The 18,709-nt window shown below is 32.9% G+C and overlaps 2 protein-coding genes across 9 annotated transcripts; one reads left to right on the top strand and one right to left on the bottom strand.

Annotated features, from left to right (window-relative positions):
• Nucleotides 1-69: 69 nt before the first annotated feature.
• On the top strand, nucleotides 70-8,376 carry LOC106067826 (uncharacterized). Of its 4 annotated transcripts, none has more exons than XM_056037637.1 (7): nucleotides 70-155; nucleotides 4,413-4,506; nucleotides 6,236-6,444; nucleotides 6,636-6,750; nucleotides 7,004-7,171; nucleotides 7,869-7,988; nucleotides 8,114-8,376. In XM_056037637.1, exons 2-7 carry the CDS (start codon nucleotides 4,422-4,424, stop codon nucleotides 8,275-8,277), a joined length of 861 nt encoding a protein of 286 aa, XP_055893612.1. In that variant the 5' UTR covers nucleotides 70-155; nucleotides 4,413-4,421; the 3' UTR covers nucleotides 8,278-8,376. The 4 variants fall into 4 exon arrangements, with proteins under 4 accessions (XP_055893612.1, XP_055893598.1, XP_055893601.1 ...); XM_056037623.1 differs by having other exon boundaries at nucleotides 6,630-6,750; XM_056037626.1 differs by having other exon boundaries at nucleotides 77-151; nucleotides 6,630-6,750.
• A 153-nt stretch (nucleotides 8,377-8,529) lies between these two features.
• Nucleotides 8,530-18,522, bottom strand: LOC106067827 (sugar transporter SWEET1-like). Of its 5 annotated transcripts, none has more exons than XM_013227097.2 (8): nucleotides 18,457-18,520; nucleotides 17,961-18,074; nucleotides 16,741-16,833; nucleotides 15,385-15,462; nucleotides 15,104-15,227; nucleotides 10,056-10,217; nucleotides 9,830-9,949; nucleotides 8,530-8,687 (listed from the first exon to the last, which is right to left on the bottom strand). In XM_013227097.2, the coding sequence occupies exons 3-8, from the start codon at nucleotides 16,806-16,808 to the stop codon at nucleotides 8,583-8,585; spliced, it is 657 nt and encodes a 218-aa protein (XP_013082551.2). In that variant the 5' UTR covers nucleotides 16,809-16,833; nucleotides 17,961-18,074; nucleotides 18,457-18,520; the 3' UTR covers nucleotides 8,530-8,582. The 5 variants fall into 5 exon arrangements, with proteins under 5 accessions (XP_013082551.2, XP_055893637.1, XP_013082553.2 ...); XM_056037662.1 differs by having other exon boundaries at nucleotides 17,956-18,074; nucleotides 18,457-18,475; XM_013227099.2 differs by having other exon boundaries at nucleotides 18,063-18,522.
• Between the last annotated feature and the right edge of the window lie 187 nt (nucleotides 18,523-18,709).

The raw sequence follows: 18,709 nt of genomic DNA, 5'->3' as shown, positions 1-18,709 counted from the left end.
TAGATAACGATAAATATGAAGTTGATAAGCACATCCTATATAGGTTAGTTATGCTGAGTTTTCATTGGTGTTAGTTGCGGTTCCTTCTTTTTATTATTATTTTATTTTATCCAATGATTAGAGCGTATTAAAAAGTCACCATTTTACGATTGTTTGTAATCCGATTTCTAGATCTAGATAGTATAGAAATAGAATATAATATAGATCTATACCTATAGATAGATTATTTAGATTTATTATTAAATTAATAATACTATATGATGTATATCTACATATATTAAGATCTAATTAATTGTAATTTGTATTAGATCTAGATCATCTAGTAATATAGTAGATCTAGATTGTTTAATCTAGATTATCGATTATCTACTAGTAGTACTAGATAGTTACGATAGTAGTTAGTAGATTTCTAAATTTCTAGAATCTAGTAGTATAGTACTTAGTCTTAGTTAGTAAAGTTATAGTTACTTATAGTAGTAGTAGTAGTAAGACTATCACTAGTGTCACTAGTCTAGACTCTAGACTGAGACTCTGAGTCTAGCTTAGTAGTAAATAGTAGCTAGAGCCTAGACTGCCTAGACTTAGACTAGTACTGACTACTGTACTAGTACTACTACTAGTTACTAGTATTAAAAAAATTATACAATTATTTAATAATTTTTATTATATAATAATTTTTATTATATAATAAAAATATATAATAATAATAAAAAAAAAATTATAATAATAATATATCAATATATCTATACTGTCTTGTCTATACTATACTGTAACTATACTAGTATATACTAATATAGATCTATAATTATAATAAATATACTATCGTGTCTATAGACAGTATGAGTATAGAAGTATAGACTCTGGCCCTGGCTCTTTTTACTTTTAATTACTTTATAATTTATATATATATAATATAATTTAAATAATTATAATAATAGAGTCTATACATGATAATACATCATACTATATAGACTATATAGTATGATGTATTATCATGTATAGACTCTATTATTATATTATATTATATTATACTATATATATACTATATTATAGTATATTATAGTATATAATATATACATTTAAAATTATACTTTTAAAGGGAAACTCTGATGGTTTTGATAATTTTTGATATAATAATGTGTTTTGATTAACAGATAATGAATATATTCTTCTTTTTTTTTTATTTGCAATAATAACTTAGTAATTGATGTTTTTCCGACGTAATTTTCCTGCGCATCCAAAACAGTCAGACTTTCACCGGGTTTCTATGTGACGTCACAAAGGTGTTTTAATCTATTGACATTGTATAACAGGAGACCATACAGCAAAGTTTACATTCTCGTAAAAGAAATATATCTTTCTCTATGCAGTTAGATCTAGGATCTTGTAAGCAAAGAAAAAATGCGTATTAAAAGTAGATTTACATGCTTGACTAATCACGGCAGTGTGTATTTTCTCGCCAGACCACTCAACACACAACAAACACTATCGCTTGGTTGTCTTGTCATGACCGACTACACGTAGTCTAGACTAGCCTTACACTGACCAGCTTGTTCGAATCATTCAGACACACGATCTATTTACTTCTTGGTATAGGGAGAGGCTTAGATGAAAATGTTGTTTTTTTCTCGAGTTGGTTATCCTAATGCTTTTGGATCTATCTATACATGTTTATATATATAACTGTATCATAGCTCTGGACTAGGCCGTCACTAAGCCTAACAGCTTAACAGCTACTGTAAGAATGAAGCGATACGATTGATTAAATCAAGTTTCTCTTTCAGTATTGTTTAGGGAAGTGACGCATGAAATAACTTAAAACAAAATCTCGCAGAACCCCGTTTTTTTGGGGGCGTGAAGAATTTTCAGTCTAATTTATTAAATATAAAATTTTCTGAGCATTTAAATAAAAAATGATATAATGTTTACTATTACAACTTTTTACACAGAATTTAAATATGTCAATAACTAAAATTTGAAAAACTATCGGAGTTTTCCTTTAATGACTTTAGTCACTTTAGTCTAAAGTGTTTAGTTTTAGTCTTATTAGGTCTAGTTTCTAGTCTAGTACTTTTTTAGGCTAAACTTAAGGTTTTCAACTATCTTTTTTTTTTCGAGTTCAAAGAGAGGAAATGTTTGACTCATTTGTGTCATTTCAAACAGGGAGTGACAGTCGAGTACTAGTCTAGACTAGTATCTCGAAAGATAAGAAGTTAACTCTAGATTGGGGTACACAGGGGTAGGTGTGTGCTATTTATTTTGTTAAGATGGTAACAGAAGAGGAGTGTGTCCTGTTCTTAGTTGAAAGATTGTAGGTCGCTCTTTGCTGGGAAGGAAGTTAATGCTGTCTAGTTTGTTTGGCATGGTCTAGTCAGTCTAGATCTGTTGATCTGTTCATTTATAAAAATCATCTCATCTCTGCCTGTGGTCCCTTCTGGGGCATAGGCCATCAACCAGCTTCCTCCAGGCATCTTGGTTCTGGGCGAGTCTCTCCAACTGTCCCCACATCTTGCCCATCTGCTTGGCATCTGCTTTCAGATTGCGGACCCATGTATTCCTGGACCATCCCCTCTTTCTTAAGGGTTTCCAGGTTAGGGCTTGCCTTGTTATGTGCGTCTCTGAAGGATATCTACTTCAATGGGCTGCTGCTTTGTTCTTTTCCACAGTTCCTCATTCGAGATTTTGTCTGGCCAGCGAATCGTAAGCACTAATAGCAGACATTGATACCAGTGTGAAGCTACTCTACCCTCTCTTCTGCAAGATATGGGAAAAAGAAGAAGAGCCACCACGGTGGAAGGAGGACTACTTCATCGAACTCCCAAAGAAAGGCAATCGTAGTTCCTGCTCCAACTATGAGGGATAACACTACTGTCCATTCCAGGGAAAGTGTTTAACCGCATTCTGTTAAACTGAATGAAAGATGCTGTAGATCCACATCTTCGTGACCAACAAGCCAGCTTTCGAAAGGAGAGATTATGCACAGATCAGATAGCAACACTACACATAATTTTGGAACAGTCCATGGAATGGAACTCCCCTCTCTACGTCAGTTTTATAGACTATGAGAAGGCTTTTGACAGTGTGGACAGACAGACCTTCTGGAGACTTTTGAGACACTATGGAGTGCCTGAAAAAATTTCTAATATCATCAAGAAGTCATATGAGGGGATGGCTTGCAGAATAGTGCATGGCAGACAACTGAGTCATTTGAAGTCCAAACAGGAGTGAGACAAGGCTGTTTACTCTCTCCCATCTTGTTTCTACTAGCCATAGATTGGGTCTTGAAGACAGCAACAGACCAGAAGCAGAATGGTATACAATGGACACTGGAAACAGCTGGATGACCTTGACTTTGCAGATGACTTGGCTCTTCTTTCTCACACACAGCAGCAGATGCAGGAAAAGATAAATGTTGTTGCAGACAATTCAGCTAGAATGGGTCATACCATAAACAGAGGGAAGAGCAAGGTGTTCAAGATAATGGCATCCAACAATACACCCATTGCAAGTCCAAGGTGAGGCGCTGGAAGAGGTAGAAAGCTTCACCTATCTCGGCAGTATCATAGACCACCATGGAGGAACAGATGCAAATGTCGGAACCCGCATTGATAAAGCTCAAGCAGCCTTCCATCAGCTGAATAACACAAGGGGATCTAGGGAAATAAGCACCACCACCAAGATTAGGCTCTTTAACATCATTGTTAAGCCGATACTACTTTATGGAGCAGAGACCTGGAGAACCACCATCACCACCATGAAAAAATCCAGGTATTCATCAATACCTGCCTGAGGGAGATTCTTATGATCTGCTGGCCAGACAAGATCTCGAACAAGGAACTGTGGCAAAGAACAAAACAGCAGCCCATTGAAGTAGATATCCTTCAGAGACGCTGAAGATGGATAGGTCACACCCTTCGCAAGCCTGCATCCAACATAACAAGGCAAGCCCTAACCATTTATAAAAATACAGAGAGGTGGAATAGGTTGTCTAAGGAAAACATATCTAGATCTACCATCTTTGCTTATCACACTGGGTGACCAGGCTGACTGACCTATCAAACTGTCTTAGCCTTATTAGTTTAGTTAGTGAACACAGTACAGAAGTGCCTAACCTAATGCAATCAATTAATAGTAATATAAGTAATAATATTGTGTTTGATGTCTATTATTAGGATTGATAAAACTATGACCTCTAAAAGTCTCGCTGTAGAGGCCCTATTGCCCTAATTTAATAGGCTAAAATATGACTCAGTCTTTAAATAGAACCTTTGAGTTTATTAAAGTTTATAGGACCATTATAATACTAGGTTGTGTCAATATAAAACTATAAGAGGTCTAGATCTATATGAACTAATAATTTCTATTACATTTAATTTTATGATACAAGCATGTAATTTTTTTCTCTGTTTCAGGCTCCAATCATGTCTGCTTTAAGCTTTGCTGTTCATAATGATAAAGAAAATGTAGGAGTGTCAAAAGGAATAAACTTAAAATCTATTGGTTCAAGTAAGTTTGATAAATATTGAAATGGTTTTGTAGGCAAATTTAATTCTAATAGAAAGTTTTACGCTATGTATAAATATATATATATATATAGAAAAGGACTTAGTCCTAACTTTCTGTGGTGAGTCGGATGGAGGGTATCCTAAACTGGATAGCCCCTGCTACTGTTAATATACTAGTAGATACTTCAATTCCTACACTCCTTAATTTTTTTCCCCTTCCTAATATTAGCTCACATGTTCATAGTAAAAAAAAATGTAAATAGTTTATTTCAACAATTTTTCATTAAATCCTATCAAGCTGAAATTTTACATTTAAATTTGAGCTGTGTGGCAACTCATTTTATTTCAAAAAGATCATTTCAGTAATTATTGACCTAACTTTTATAACTTTTTATGTTATGTGGACAGAAAAAATATTTTTTTAGAGAAAGTGTAATGATAATAATTAAGAGATAATAGTTGTGACAGTGATACAAGGAAACATCATATAAAATGGAAAATTGAAAATCCTATTAAAAAATTGCTTTAAATGTTGCCACTTATATATTGTGATATATATCATAGATCTATTTTATAAGGTTATTTAAGGGACAGATCAAATGGTAATTTATTTGACAGCCAAACTAAGGCTATCAGTGCTTATTGCAATAGAAGCTAGGTATATTGTTAATTTTCCCTCTGTGGGAGTGGGATGTCATTTTCTTAAACCTTTGGACAGTGATCTGTCACCAGTGTTGCTCTTTGCCTCTCTTATCTGGTTGATTCATGATACTAGCATTGTTCCTATGTCTGTTCTGATGCAGCATCTGAAATTTGCTGTAGGGTCTGGACCTATTGTTGAGGAATGCCATATTTCCTCTGTATTACCAGAATCATTCATGATGAATGTGTTTTTTTAAATCAACAAAAAACACCTGATCATTGGCCTTTGTTGGTATTCCATTCTTTTTCAATTATTTAATAGGACTTGATTTGCCTCTTTGAAACTCTCTGCTCTTTTGATCTGACCTCAAGAGTCTTCCAATGTGAAGATCAGTAAGAGGGTGGTTGGTTGAGGGTGTCTTTAAAGTGTTCTACCAACATTATGTCTTGTTTTTTCTTTTGTTAGTAATAATGGTTTTCCATGTTTTTCTTTGTCAGATGTAAGCCACTACTGTGTCTCTTGGCTTGTCTGTTCAAACCAGTCCTGTTTAACAACTTGACCTTGTGATGTCTGATCTTATCTATATTTTGCATCCATTTACATCAATCAGTTTCCATGTTCTGTCTAGTCTTCATTGCTCTTGTGTGAAGGTTTCTTCTGCAATTTCAATTGTAGCATCTTTAAGTTCAGCCACTGATCAAGGGTCAGTGTGTTGATAGGGCCTTTTGCAATGGTTCTTCAGTTTCAGTTGGAACTGCTCTATAATATAACTATGTTGGGAGGGGGGAGGCTTTTTTCTTTCACTGCCAGCTGACACCCACTGACAACACTTTCTGCTGTCAGACTTAGAGCATTGTAAGAGGTTTGACTAGGAAATAAAAAAAAATATTTGAGTATGAGAACAATTGATGTTGAGAAAGGAGGGGGTCACAAAAAAGATACTAAGATTGTTGCATTATTATTTCCTATACTAATTTAACAACAAAGAAATTTATTTTCCCAAGAAATTAGCATATTATATTTAATTTTTAGGCACATTACTAATTAAAATATTTTAAAAAATGTTTACTTTATTGCTTTTTTACAGAAAACAAAGGAATTCATGTCCAACCAACACCCCGAAAAGCTTTAATTGATGTCAATCATGATTCTCGAGTCTCTCTTGGCGTATTGAATAGTTTTACCAAGGAGTCACATTTGTATCCACTTAAAGCACACCCAAAAGTTTCATCTGGTGTAGAAAATATTCCTCAAGGCACTAGCATTAAGAAAATAGAAGCCAAGAAGACACCTAAGGTGATACAAATTTTTGTTCTCAAGTAAATGAAAAAAAAAAAACTTGAGCATCAGTGTCTTTTAAGTGTTATTCTATTTTACTTATGATAGTCTACTTAAATAGTACATTTTAAAGTTTAGTAGCTTGTTTGTTCTTTTACCCACTTGCAAATAATACTTATGCTCAATTTCAATATTAATGTAAGCTTCAGACAAAAGTACTAAAGAACTCAAAAGAAAATAGTACTTCAGTGAATGTTGATGTCAAACCTAAGAAGAAGCATACAATCACTCCTCAACCACCAGCATCTACCAGTGATGATGAAGGTATTATTCATCTACATATTGACAGTAACTTACCATTGCTCCTTTACTCACTTACTTAAGGCACTGCTTGTACCACAACTACAATGTCAAATCTTGGAAGGTTTCAAAACAAAAAGATTTATTGTCCTTTAACTTCAACAACTTCAAATGTGTTCAATACTTAAAAAAACAAATTGTAACCGTTTGTATTGTCCTAGTTATTATTTTTTTCACATTAAGGGATTTAAGCTTAGTTTTGTATTTTTGTCTACAGAGGAATCAATTTTCCCCAAAAGTCAGCGACTTAGCTCATATGTGGATAAACTGTTGACATGGAGACCACCATGTTTATTTGGAACAATACCAGATAGTGAACCAGAGAGTGACAATGATGATGCACTCATGGATAAATTAGTCAACACACCTGTCCTTTTTCCTGAAGGTTGTTTACAATAATATTTGGCTTAGACAAATAAGCAATCATTATAAAGGAAAAAATCTCACTATATCTGGCTCACAATTTTAATAATTGTCTTTCACAGTTATCAGTATTTTTCTTTATACTTGTTCAAAGTAATAAAAAGGACTAATTGATAGAATTTAAGGTCTTGATACATTGCAAGTGACACTACACATGAAACTAACCTAATTTATTTCAGAGCTGGCAAAATAGATGTCTAATATAAATGCATACATTTTTTTATTTTTCTTAAGAAATAACTGTAGAAATAGTTTAGCATCGTTAAAATATTTAGCCATACCAGTATTCATAAAAATTATTTGTTTCATCCATTGGCTCGGGTAAAATTTTGTTTTTCAATAATTAGTTCTGTAACATAATAAAAAATATGACTTTTCAATATGTCAAGTACTAAATAGAGACAAGAATCTCATTGCTTAAGGACTTACAACTTAAATGGGTGAAGAAAAAAAAAACAAGAAATTATTTTTATTATGGTCAAATATTGTGATTTTTTTTTTGACAAACAATTTAAGATATAATAATTAACTATGTTTGTTTAAAAAGAAAATAAATGCATCTTAGGCATATTGGGGGATCTCTTATTTAAATAGAAAACTAATTCACAGCTATTGGCATGCTAATGTTTCTTTAATCTTTTTTGTTCTGACCTAACAAGTTGCACTGCCAGAATTTTCTGAACAAGATTTGGACTTGATGATTGACTTGCTACCTTTGGATGTACCAGAGCCAGACATAGACCAAGACAACAGAGTCCCAAATACAGCCTGCTCATCAGGTAGCACATATTGTTCTATACTTGTCTATTTTTTCTTTATATTAATTATTTACTTTAAAAATATAGATAGTTTTATAGTATTTTTATATGCTGATACACAAGTTTTTTTTTTCTTCCCTATTTAGTACAATTTTCTACAAAAGATTTGGATCTGAGTATTGACTTGCAACCATTAGAAGAAACTGAAACTGATGACAAGGTCATTTTTGATGCTACCCCTAACACATCTTTATCATTAGGTACCTTACAGATGCTATGCAACTATGACAGTCATCAAACCAAAGACTAATTTGTTCATTTATAAAAATGTTTTGATCAATTACTTGTACAATAACCTTTTGTTTTATCTTTTATTAGGAATTTATTAAATAAATGTTTACAAATGCAATAGGCTTATTAAACTAATTTGGTCTTCTTTGGGGTGGTACTATTTAGTTTTTAATTATTGAAATATATGTCAGGTCTATTGACTAAACTGAGTGACATTCAGCTTACAAAAAAATACACACATATACATTCTTGAAATAGACAAATGAACATATTGTTGGCTGATTGTTTTAATAAGAGATTCCCATATGTACAATAGAGAATAGATTAAGGTGTTTCTAATACATGTGTTGGTTTTGTGTTCTTGCAGCCAAATTTGTAGAACAAGTAAAACTGTATAAAGCCCAGAAATATACCAAAAACATTTGAAATCTGAAGAGAAAAAAAAAGCAATTTTTAATTTAAGTATATCTGTGCATTATTACACTTCAGATTAATATCAAACTCATTTGTGTTTCAAACAACTGACCATAATGAATGACATCTTGTATTTTGGTAATAAAAAGGAAAGAATGTTTATTAGAAGTAATTAATACAATAATGAATGAACTTGTTCTTTTTAAAACCAAACCTATCTCTAAAAATGTACAGTAGTAAAATCTTTTAGAATGTCCAAATACAGAAACTGTGACATATGTGTCAACAAATTTTCTTTGTTCTAATTAGAACATGTTATGTTTTCATGAAGACCCTGCTTAGTTAATTTGAATTCAGTTAATACTGTTTAGGTATTTCTCAAATTCTTTTTGTTTCTCCTGATCACCTTTCCTTCACTGCAAACATCATGGATTGATAACCCTTTATAAGTTTTAAATTGCAACACAAGAAGGACTATCAAATATGGATGATATCAATTGAACATCAGATAGGACTAGGTGAATGACTTAGAATTGACCCACAAAATGTAAATTTTTAAAAAGTTGTCTCCAAAAGCAATTTATAGAGTGCTTTAAATTCTTGGTTTTCAATCATCAACCTCCATTTCAATGAGGTCTTGGGAGGTTCAAATCCTCTCTTGCAAAATCCTTGGATAATCCTGCTGTTTTTCATAGTGCATGTATGTCACCATACAGGTCAAGAATTAGTCTTTTTTTTCAGACCTGTTGATATGCTTGCACAGGCCTGGGCAACATCCACTACAAAGAAGAGTGGTCATAGCACCTCATATGCTGCCAGGCTCTGGGCTTTTTACAAAAAATTGCTTTATTTGTTAAGAATTAATAGTGAAAGCTTCTTGTTGTTTTTTTATCAGAAATATTTACTGTGATAACTTAATATTTAGACAATTGAAATGATTAGCAATAGGTGTTCAACATGCACCTCTACATACTGTATCTATATATAAACAAAATTTCTATATAAAAAAAAAAGGAGTGAAGCCCTGAGCACCAGTGAAACCTTTACTTTGGAATATTACATATAAACATACCACCAGTATGTTTTGGACTATGATGTACAAATTAATAATAACATATCACCAGTCCATTGAGAACTATAGCATTTAAAGAACATACCACTAGTACACGGTCTTTGATTATTGCTCCATACAATGTCCAAAGACTTGCACTTACAAAATTCACAAAACATAAGGGAAATGAAACAGAATGTGTAGATTTCTGTTTCAGGACTTCTGACTGAGAAACAAAACAAAAAAAAGCTTGTGTATAAAGCAGTCGTAATGTCAAAACAACAAATATTTAAGAAATTTCACAAATTATAATAGAAATGTTCTTAGCTTACCAATGTAGCCAATGGTGACGCATAACACAATATAGTAAGGCCTCCACAATATACACCTAGGTTCCGTTTGGCTCTACCAAATTCTGATTCATAAAAGTCAACATATGCAAGGGGAATAACAATCAACATCATTCCAATGATTAAAAAAACATAAAATTGAAACTGAAACAAAAGAAAAAAAAATTCAAGAAAGCTAAACTAAAACTAAAGCATTCATTAGTGGTCTAAGAGGTATAAGGAACATTTTTCCCTTTTAATAACATTTATCAATAAATTTGTTGTTTTTTTAAGAAAAATATAATATAAAGCTATTTATCATCTAACAAAAGTGTGCACAAGTATACATGTAGGAACATTTTTAAAATACAAATACAGGACTGGTAATATTGTTTGTGGTCAGAAAAAGCAACAACTGAAATGTATGTTTTTCTAAATAGATCTACATGTTAAACCCTACAATGTTCTTGCTGACCTTATTCAGACAAGTGACAAACAGGACCTCATATACAGTGTCACAACTGTAAGCCTTATTTTACTGGTCCTGCAATGAATGTGATTGTAGGCTATTTCAGTTTTAAATGCATATTTTGTATGGAAAAATAGAAATTTGTTTATTGATTGTAGTTTTGATAAACCAGTATTTGAAGGTTTCCAGTGATTTTTGTTTTTGTTAACAATTACTGCTATGACACATGGTGACATATTCATATCTCAAAAAATAAAAAGTGACAATAGGAATCTACTTTCACCCTCATGTTCATCATGCTTAATGATATCGAAAATTGGCTTCTGACCTGTATTAAATTTTTACAAAATTACGGGCCGCATACAAGTTTGAATAAAAACACAAACTTGCTTTGTTATCTTGTTTAGTTATAAGATTTCCGTTATTGTTTAATAATTAATATGTTTTTGTTTTTTTTGTGTTAAGCATACAGCTTGAGTTCTTTGAGTCTTGTTTTAGTAACTATCGAGTAATAAGGGCATATTTTACTTGGTATTGATATCAACAGAAATATTAGTACAATATCTTAATATAATTATATGGAACATAATAGTTATTGAGCAGGATAGTCATGTGTCAGTTCATATGCTGTGTGTGTCAAGACCATTTGCTGTTATAAACAAGAAATATTTTTAAAATTATTTTATATTGTGTCAGTTCTATTTTAAAAATGTTCTCCTAATAATTTAGTTTGTAAATTCAAATTCTAAGATTTATTATAGACTTGAGAAGGAAAACGCAAATAATACATCAATTCCAGATAAACATTATATCAATACTTCATAAATATCTGGGTGTCATTGTAGACAACAGGCTTTCTAGGAAGGCCATCTTGAAAACCTAGCAAAGAAAGTCACACAGTGGCTATTTTTCTTGCACAAACTGAACATCTTGGTTAATTTTTACTATGTGACAATGAAAAATATGCTAACTTATGCCATAACTTGTTGGCAAGATAACATATCACCAAAGTATTGCGACACATACTTAATCCTCCCATATTTGAATGAAATTTTTCAACAAATCACAATCCACTCCGTCATAATTACATCAAATTGTCACAAAGTGGGAGACTTCTGTCCATTGAGGCAAGAACCCAGCCTTCAAGTTTCTTATTCTGCCTGATTGTATAAGCGCTACTTGTTCACTAAGAATGTGAAAAAGATCAAGACTTCTCCGTGTGTTGTGTCTATTCTCTTTTAAGGACTTTTTGTTTTATTTCATTGAAAAAAAAAGTGTCCTTGTAATCACAACAAATTTCCAATAAGGATTGTGACGATACGAAACTTGCATGCAAAAGTTCATTTGAGTTTTTCCCAGCAAACCGTGAGAAACTTTAATTTTTAACATAAAACAATTATTTTCTTGTCCACCCATAACTAATTTCTTGTAGGATTTATCCCCCCTCGCACGTTTCTCACGGGACGAATCTCGACGTAAAACATTAACTAGCCCCTCGAGGGCTAACTTTTAATTATTGACCGCTGGACAGCGCTACACGCCGCGGCCTAATAACTTTTCACACCTATCCCCCCCCCCCCCCCCCCCCGCAGGATACACATCGCTCTAAGAATAGCATTGCACTCGGGCTGGACAGATACATATTCGCTTAAGACTTTACTCTCACGGTAGGCAACGAATATTGACCATAAATCTGACCTGACGCCTGACATCTCCGGTACCTCGATACATGTGAGAAAATCAGCTAGCTTTCTTCCCCACCCGTTAAACGAAAAGTCCCATCTATATATAGAGAGAGACCCAAACATTCTAAGTAAGGCCCGCTAGGATTCGTACAGTCTCCTCTGTTAGGAAGTTCAGTTGTGAGGTTTCATTAGGGACAAACGGGTAAGTGTAAACATTTTACTATACTCATTTTTATCTTATAGGGATGTGTGAGTACACATTGGTACACAACCACGTTCCCCGTCATTACATTATGACTTGATTATGTATGTATCTTGTACTATTTTATGTCGATGCTATATCTTCACATAGTATTATTAATGCCGCTATCTAAGAACTTAGATCGCAGTGCTCTAAACTTACAGAGCCCATGTGAAATTAATCATTTCACATTTCTATTATATCCCTCATACATATTATGTCTCCCACCCTTGTGAACTTATAGTTCCTTGGATGAATGTAATTTTGATTAACTATATCAAACCCTTATTACTATAGCCATATCCCTAATATTTTATTTTCATCTTATCCTTTAGTATATAATATGCTCATTCCCCATTTTACTGTAACTGATTACTTATCGTCGTAATCATATTTAATGGATGAGTCTTGACAAGTAGGCCCTATCATCCTACATTGTACTATAGCACATTTATTGTGGTTATCTTACTTATATCCTTTGTTATTGAGTTGTATACGTACTTTGAAGTTTTATACATAATTGTCTTAAATGCCTTATTGGGATTGATACAAATGCCTACATCTGAATGATTGCAAGGCATATGGGAATCCCTACTCAATGCCTTTAGGAGGTTCCTAATTGTCTGTCTTATCCCCAGCCTGGTTGCTACCCCTGATTGCTACCCCTGATTGCTACCCCTGGTTACTACACACGATTGCTACAACTACCAGATCTCCCTAGAAAGCTGTAACCGGAGCAGACCACACCAGATACCCCCCCCCATTACATACCTGTTAGCAAGAAGGCATTGCCTACTGTCCTTGGCCCTAACATATTGCCCAGTGTCCACAGTGCCCTATACTGCCCAGTATCATCTGCCCAGTACCCGGCCCAAACTGTCCACTGCCCAATAGCTATTGCCTAATGCCGACAGATCAGAGCAACCTTCGCAACAGAAGATAAACTGGTGTTGAGTTAGCACGGCTCTCTACGAGCTAGAGATCACAGCTGAGAGATCGTCCAACTTAGTCTACAGCACCAACCCTCTCTACTGCTAAACAGGCAGCGGCCTCACCCTAGAGCCAGTTTGCCTAAAGCAAAGAGAACATCTCGAGCCGACGTCCTAAGACAGAGCCGGATGACTCATCCTTCTGAGTGCCAGTCCTACGACCGCCAGAAGACGACCCATGGGCTAGCAGATAAGAAAATAAGTAGCAGACATAGGAACATTCTTCTCCTCCAATCACTCAATAATCAGCAATCCATGATGAGCAGTTATTTTAGATATTAGCACCTTCATTTCATTTCTTAATTATAATTTTATTTCATCACTTTCCTTTGTAAACTTTCATTCATTAAATTATTTTTATTTATGAACTTATAATATTGGTCTGTTCTTACTGTTAGTTGCGGTGTGCCTGTACAAAATCTTATATGTGAGCGGGATAAAATTAATAAAATTTCCCCTAGACATAAATAAACAAGCCAAATAATAACTAATTAACATTTCGTCACAAGGATCAATAAAAGCAGTCTTGGTCTTATCTGAGTAGGATGCAGACATAGGAACATTCTTCTCCTCCAATCACTCAATAATCAGCAATCCATGATGAGCAGTTATTTTAGATATTAGCACCTTCATTTCATTTCTTAATTATAATTTTATTTCATCACTTTCCTTTGTAAACTTTCATTCATTAAATTATTTTTATTTATGAACTTATAATATTGGTCTGTTCTTACTGTTAGTTGCGGTGTGCCTGTACAAAATCTTATATGTGAGCGGGATAAAATTAATAAAATTTCCCCTAGACATAAATAAACAAGCCAAATAATAACTAATTAACATTTCGTCACAAGGATCAATAAAAGCAGTCTTGGTCTTATCTGAGTAGGATGCAACTACTGTATAAAAAGATCCTGAGAATCAATAATTATACATCTATGATCTCTGAAGTAACTATCAACTTTAGGACAATCAGTTTTAGTTCATCAAATTGTATTCTAATGCATACTATATGAATAATAGCCACACTACTGGCAACTTTTGGCTGCTGTTAGGAGTGGGAGTTGTAAGGTGTTTTAGAGTTGTTGTCGAGTGTTGTTATTTGTTGACTCGAGAGGAGATAGACATTTAACACAGGAATTCAGGGAAGAGAAGGTGTGCTGGTCCAGAAATCAGTAGTGGATCTGGTCATGGTTATTACTGGGTTGTTTTTGTCTCGCTATTCTTAGAGCATATATGACTCATATTTTCCCTTCATTTTGCTGTGGTCCAGGTTTACTTTATAATGTTTAAGTCAGTACAATGATATTACCCAGACTTTGCATAAGTTTACCAGTCTAAGCATCCAAGTACTATTCTATTTATATGGATGCACTTTCTTAATTACTATTGTGTTTTATATATATAATATAGTTGCAATAACTTATGGTAATTAATGGTTGTTAAGAATGTCAATAATTTACCTTTCCCTTTAAATATAAACTGAGCCCCTCTCTTAAATCAATGGTGTTACATATAGCCTGTTGACCAGAAGAGAGCCTAGAATACATAATACCCACTCTGCAACCCAGAGCATTACTGGAAATTTGGGGTCTCTCATACACATATGTCATATTTTACAGCTGCACAATGGCACCTGCTAGTATTAAGATTATTTCAGTTCAAGTTACCTTTTTTGTACAATATAAATAATAAACGTAGATGTATATTAATTGTAGTAGTGTGCCCAGAGCACTTGTTAATATCACATTTGTAAGTTCAGTCATCAATCCATACTTGAGCCAAATAGCGGTACTGAAGAAAAAAAAAGAGTGAAATGATCCTATATTTATCATATAGAATGCAGATTAAGTACTACAGACATTGTTAGTACTATAGCACAAAGAATTGACTTATTAGAAGATAAAAGAATTTATTTTTAAACACAATAGAAATAAATCCACTATTGTACCTGATAAAAAATGCAATGAAAGGTATAGAAGAAATGTCACCTGTGTTACCTTTACTTATTATTTCAAAGCAGATTTTTCTGGGGAAAAAAAGAAGGTGAGAACTGAACAAGGTGAAAATATAGAACAAAAACTAAACATTTAGTAGGTTCCCAACATTTTTGTGTCTGAATTTCTTTCTACTTTAATAATACACATTACTAAAAATAAAAAGGAGGTGTGGTGGCTGAGTGGTAAAGCGGTTGATTTCCAAACCAGGGGATCCCGAATTCTAATCCTGGCAAAGACTGATTTTTAATTTCGGGATCTATAGGGCGACTCTGAGTCCATCCAGCTCTAATGGGTACCTGACATTAGTTTGTGTTCAAGCTAAGGCAGTTGGTCATTGTGCTGGCCACATGACACCTTCATTAACCATAGTCCACAGAAACTAATTACCTTTACATCATCTGCCCTATAGATTACAAGGTCTGAAAAGGGAACTTTACTTTTTAAAAAATTGCTTATTTTGGGAAATAATAAATAAATAAATACTTTGAAAAGTAATACCCTAAAAAAAAAAATATATATATATATATATAGAGAGAGAGAGAGAGAATCCTACAAGATTTAAACTAGATGAAGGACATGCAACTACCAGAAGCTATACCTACTTTATGAAGAGCCATCTATAGTTTAAAAAAAAAAAATGCAGGTTATCATGTTAGAATGCCAGAGGAAAAAAGAGCAAAAATAGTGTACTAGCAGAAAGAAAAAGCAGTAGACTCGAAAGGAGGACATGAATGACTTAATAATGTAGAGACAAATCTACAACTTGGATATTGGCATGGAGCATAAAAAGTTCTGTAGAAATCTAAATGGATATATTGAAGCAGATCAGGGTTCTACATGGGCTGAGTACCACTGGGATGTATGGGTTAAAAAAGTAATTTCACTTTGATGGGGAAAAAAAAAACCTTTCCTAGACTATTCTAAATACTTGCTCAACAGTTTCGGATTTGCTAGAAAAAAATATTACTTTTCTACTGCATCCTCTAGGCATTTGTTATTCTCAACAGAATATTTTTTGTTTTTCTTTTGTTACAACTTTGTCAACTGATTGGGCTATGTGCACCAATTGCCACATGATTTGATTCCCACATATCTTACAATGTGGAATATTTTTATAAGAGACACTAAAAGATTATGAATTACTACTGCAGATAATGTAGGTGAGTGATAAATCTTGGAGGGCATGGCAGAGATCAAGACAGCATAATCTGGCTTCAAACAATATGCATTGTAGAAAATATACAGAATTCTAATAAGAAATACAGCAAAATATTTGACCTTTCAAGTTTTATTTCTATTTCACTTACATGCCTATAAACTGAACAATAAATGATGTGACAGTGGCTGCAATACTTAAGATATCAACCCAACTCATTCTTTAAAGCTTCATCTTCCTGAAGCTGATGGAATAAAATAGTAATAATAGTATTATAATCGTAGCCATAATTATTTACTAATATCTTATCTTATCTTATATAATACAGACGTTACTTCAAAAAAGATGATGATTACGTCCTACGCGTCATGCGTTTTGTCATGCATATTAACCAATGACTTAAATTTTCCTGGCTAGCTCAGGCAACCCATTCCATGCTCTAATAGCACTAGGGAAGAAGGAGTATTTGTACAAATTTGTCCTAGCATATGGGATGAGGAATGTGCCTTTATCTTTGTGTCTTTCTGAGTATTTTATTAAATTTTGTTTTTGTATTTGAAGATTATGGTTTAGTGTTTTATGTATAATTGCTACTTTACTTTTGCGTCTTCTGTCCTGAAAGGCTCTCTAAATTTAGTGATTTTACTAAAGGTGTTACTCTAGTCAAATGTGAATATTCATTTGTTATGAATCTCACTGCTATATTTTGTGTCTGTTCCAGTTTCTTAATGTTTTCTTTAGTTGAGGGGTCCCAATCGGAGGATGCATATTCTATTATTGGCCTAACCAAGGTTAAATAACATTTTAGTTTTATGTTCTTATTTGATTTATAGAAATTTCTTTTAATAAACCCTAATGCTTTGCTTGATTTTTTTATAGTTTCATCGATATGTGGATTCCATGACAGTTTTTCATTTATTATAACACCTAGTTACTTTGCGTTTTTAGTCTGTGTTACTGGTTTACCTTGACTAAGATAAGTGGAATTTATTTGTTTTAGTTTTTTTGTTATTCTTAACAACTGACATTTTTCTGTGTGGAAAGACATACTCCAATTTTTACTATCTGACCAACTCTCCTGCTGTGATATTCGGCTGGAGCCAATATGGATGGATATTGAAAAATGGCAGGATAATCATCAAGAGCTGAGCAACTATCTGGTGCATCACATTTAACTTAATTTAAGTATATCATCATTAAATGACATTATCATCATTAAATGACATTTAAGTGACTTTATATATATATATATATATATATATATATATTATTATATATATATATATGTAATATATATTATATATATATATATATGTAATATATATATAAATATATATATATAAAATTATAATAATAATCATAATACTATGCCTTGACTTGACTCAAGATTGTGCTTGATAAAGAACTTTAATGATGTTGATGCAGTTGACTAGTCACTATTCAACTATTGTTATTGCAATTGTAGGCCTGTACCTGTAGCTAAATCTTGATGATTGATGATCATGTAATCATATTCATAGTCATAGATAATCAATCATTCATTTATTTCAATGTTTATGTTTTATCAGAGATCATTTATAAATCTAAAACTTAGTAAAACTGAATCTCTACAAATATAATAATATATCTATATGACTAGATTTAGAATTTAGATCTTTCGGACGTATAAGTATATGACTATAAAATAAAATAAATATAATATAATATTATAATATTATAAAGTAAAGTTAATAAACTCGTGACTCTCTCTCTCTCTAGTTAATATAGATCTAGACCTCTATATCTGAACAGATTATCTAGATCTAGACCTTAGATTGGCACAGACTTAGATATAGAGAGCCTTAATCTAGTTTAGAAACTAATCTACTAGTTAGAACTTAGAAGCTCTTTCAGTCTTTGGTTTAGTTGTTTAGTAAACAACGTACGCAAAAAAAAATAATATATATATACTATAGGTCAGTGATTTATTTGCACGGCTTTACTTTTCCTATGTTTATCAACAAATATCTATGTTGAATTAATCGAAGACATTGGCCCTGGCATTATTAGTCTATAATGTTGAATTATTAGCCTGCTATGCATCAGGGTATTTAGAGGTACTCAACCTTTTTTCGGTGCGG

This window comes from Biomphalaria glabrata, chromosome 1 (genome assembly GCF_947242115.1).
Source record: "Biomphalaria glabrata chromosome 1, xgBioGlab47.1, whole genome shotgun sequence".
NCBI classification, from domain to species: Eukaryota; Metazoa; Mollusca; class Gastropoda; family Planorbidae; genus Biomphalaria; species Biomphalaria glabrata.
The sequence above is the reverse complement of the archived record's forward strand: the minus strand, read 5'-3'. Positions and strand labels throughout refer to the sequence as shown.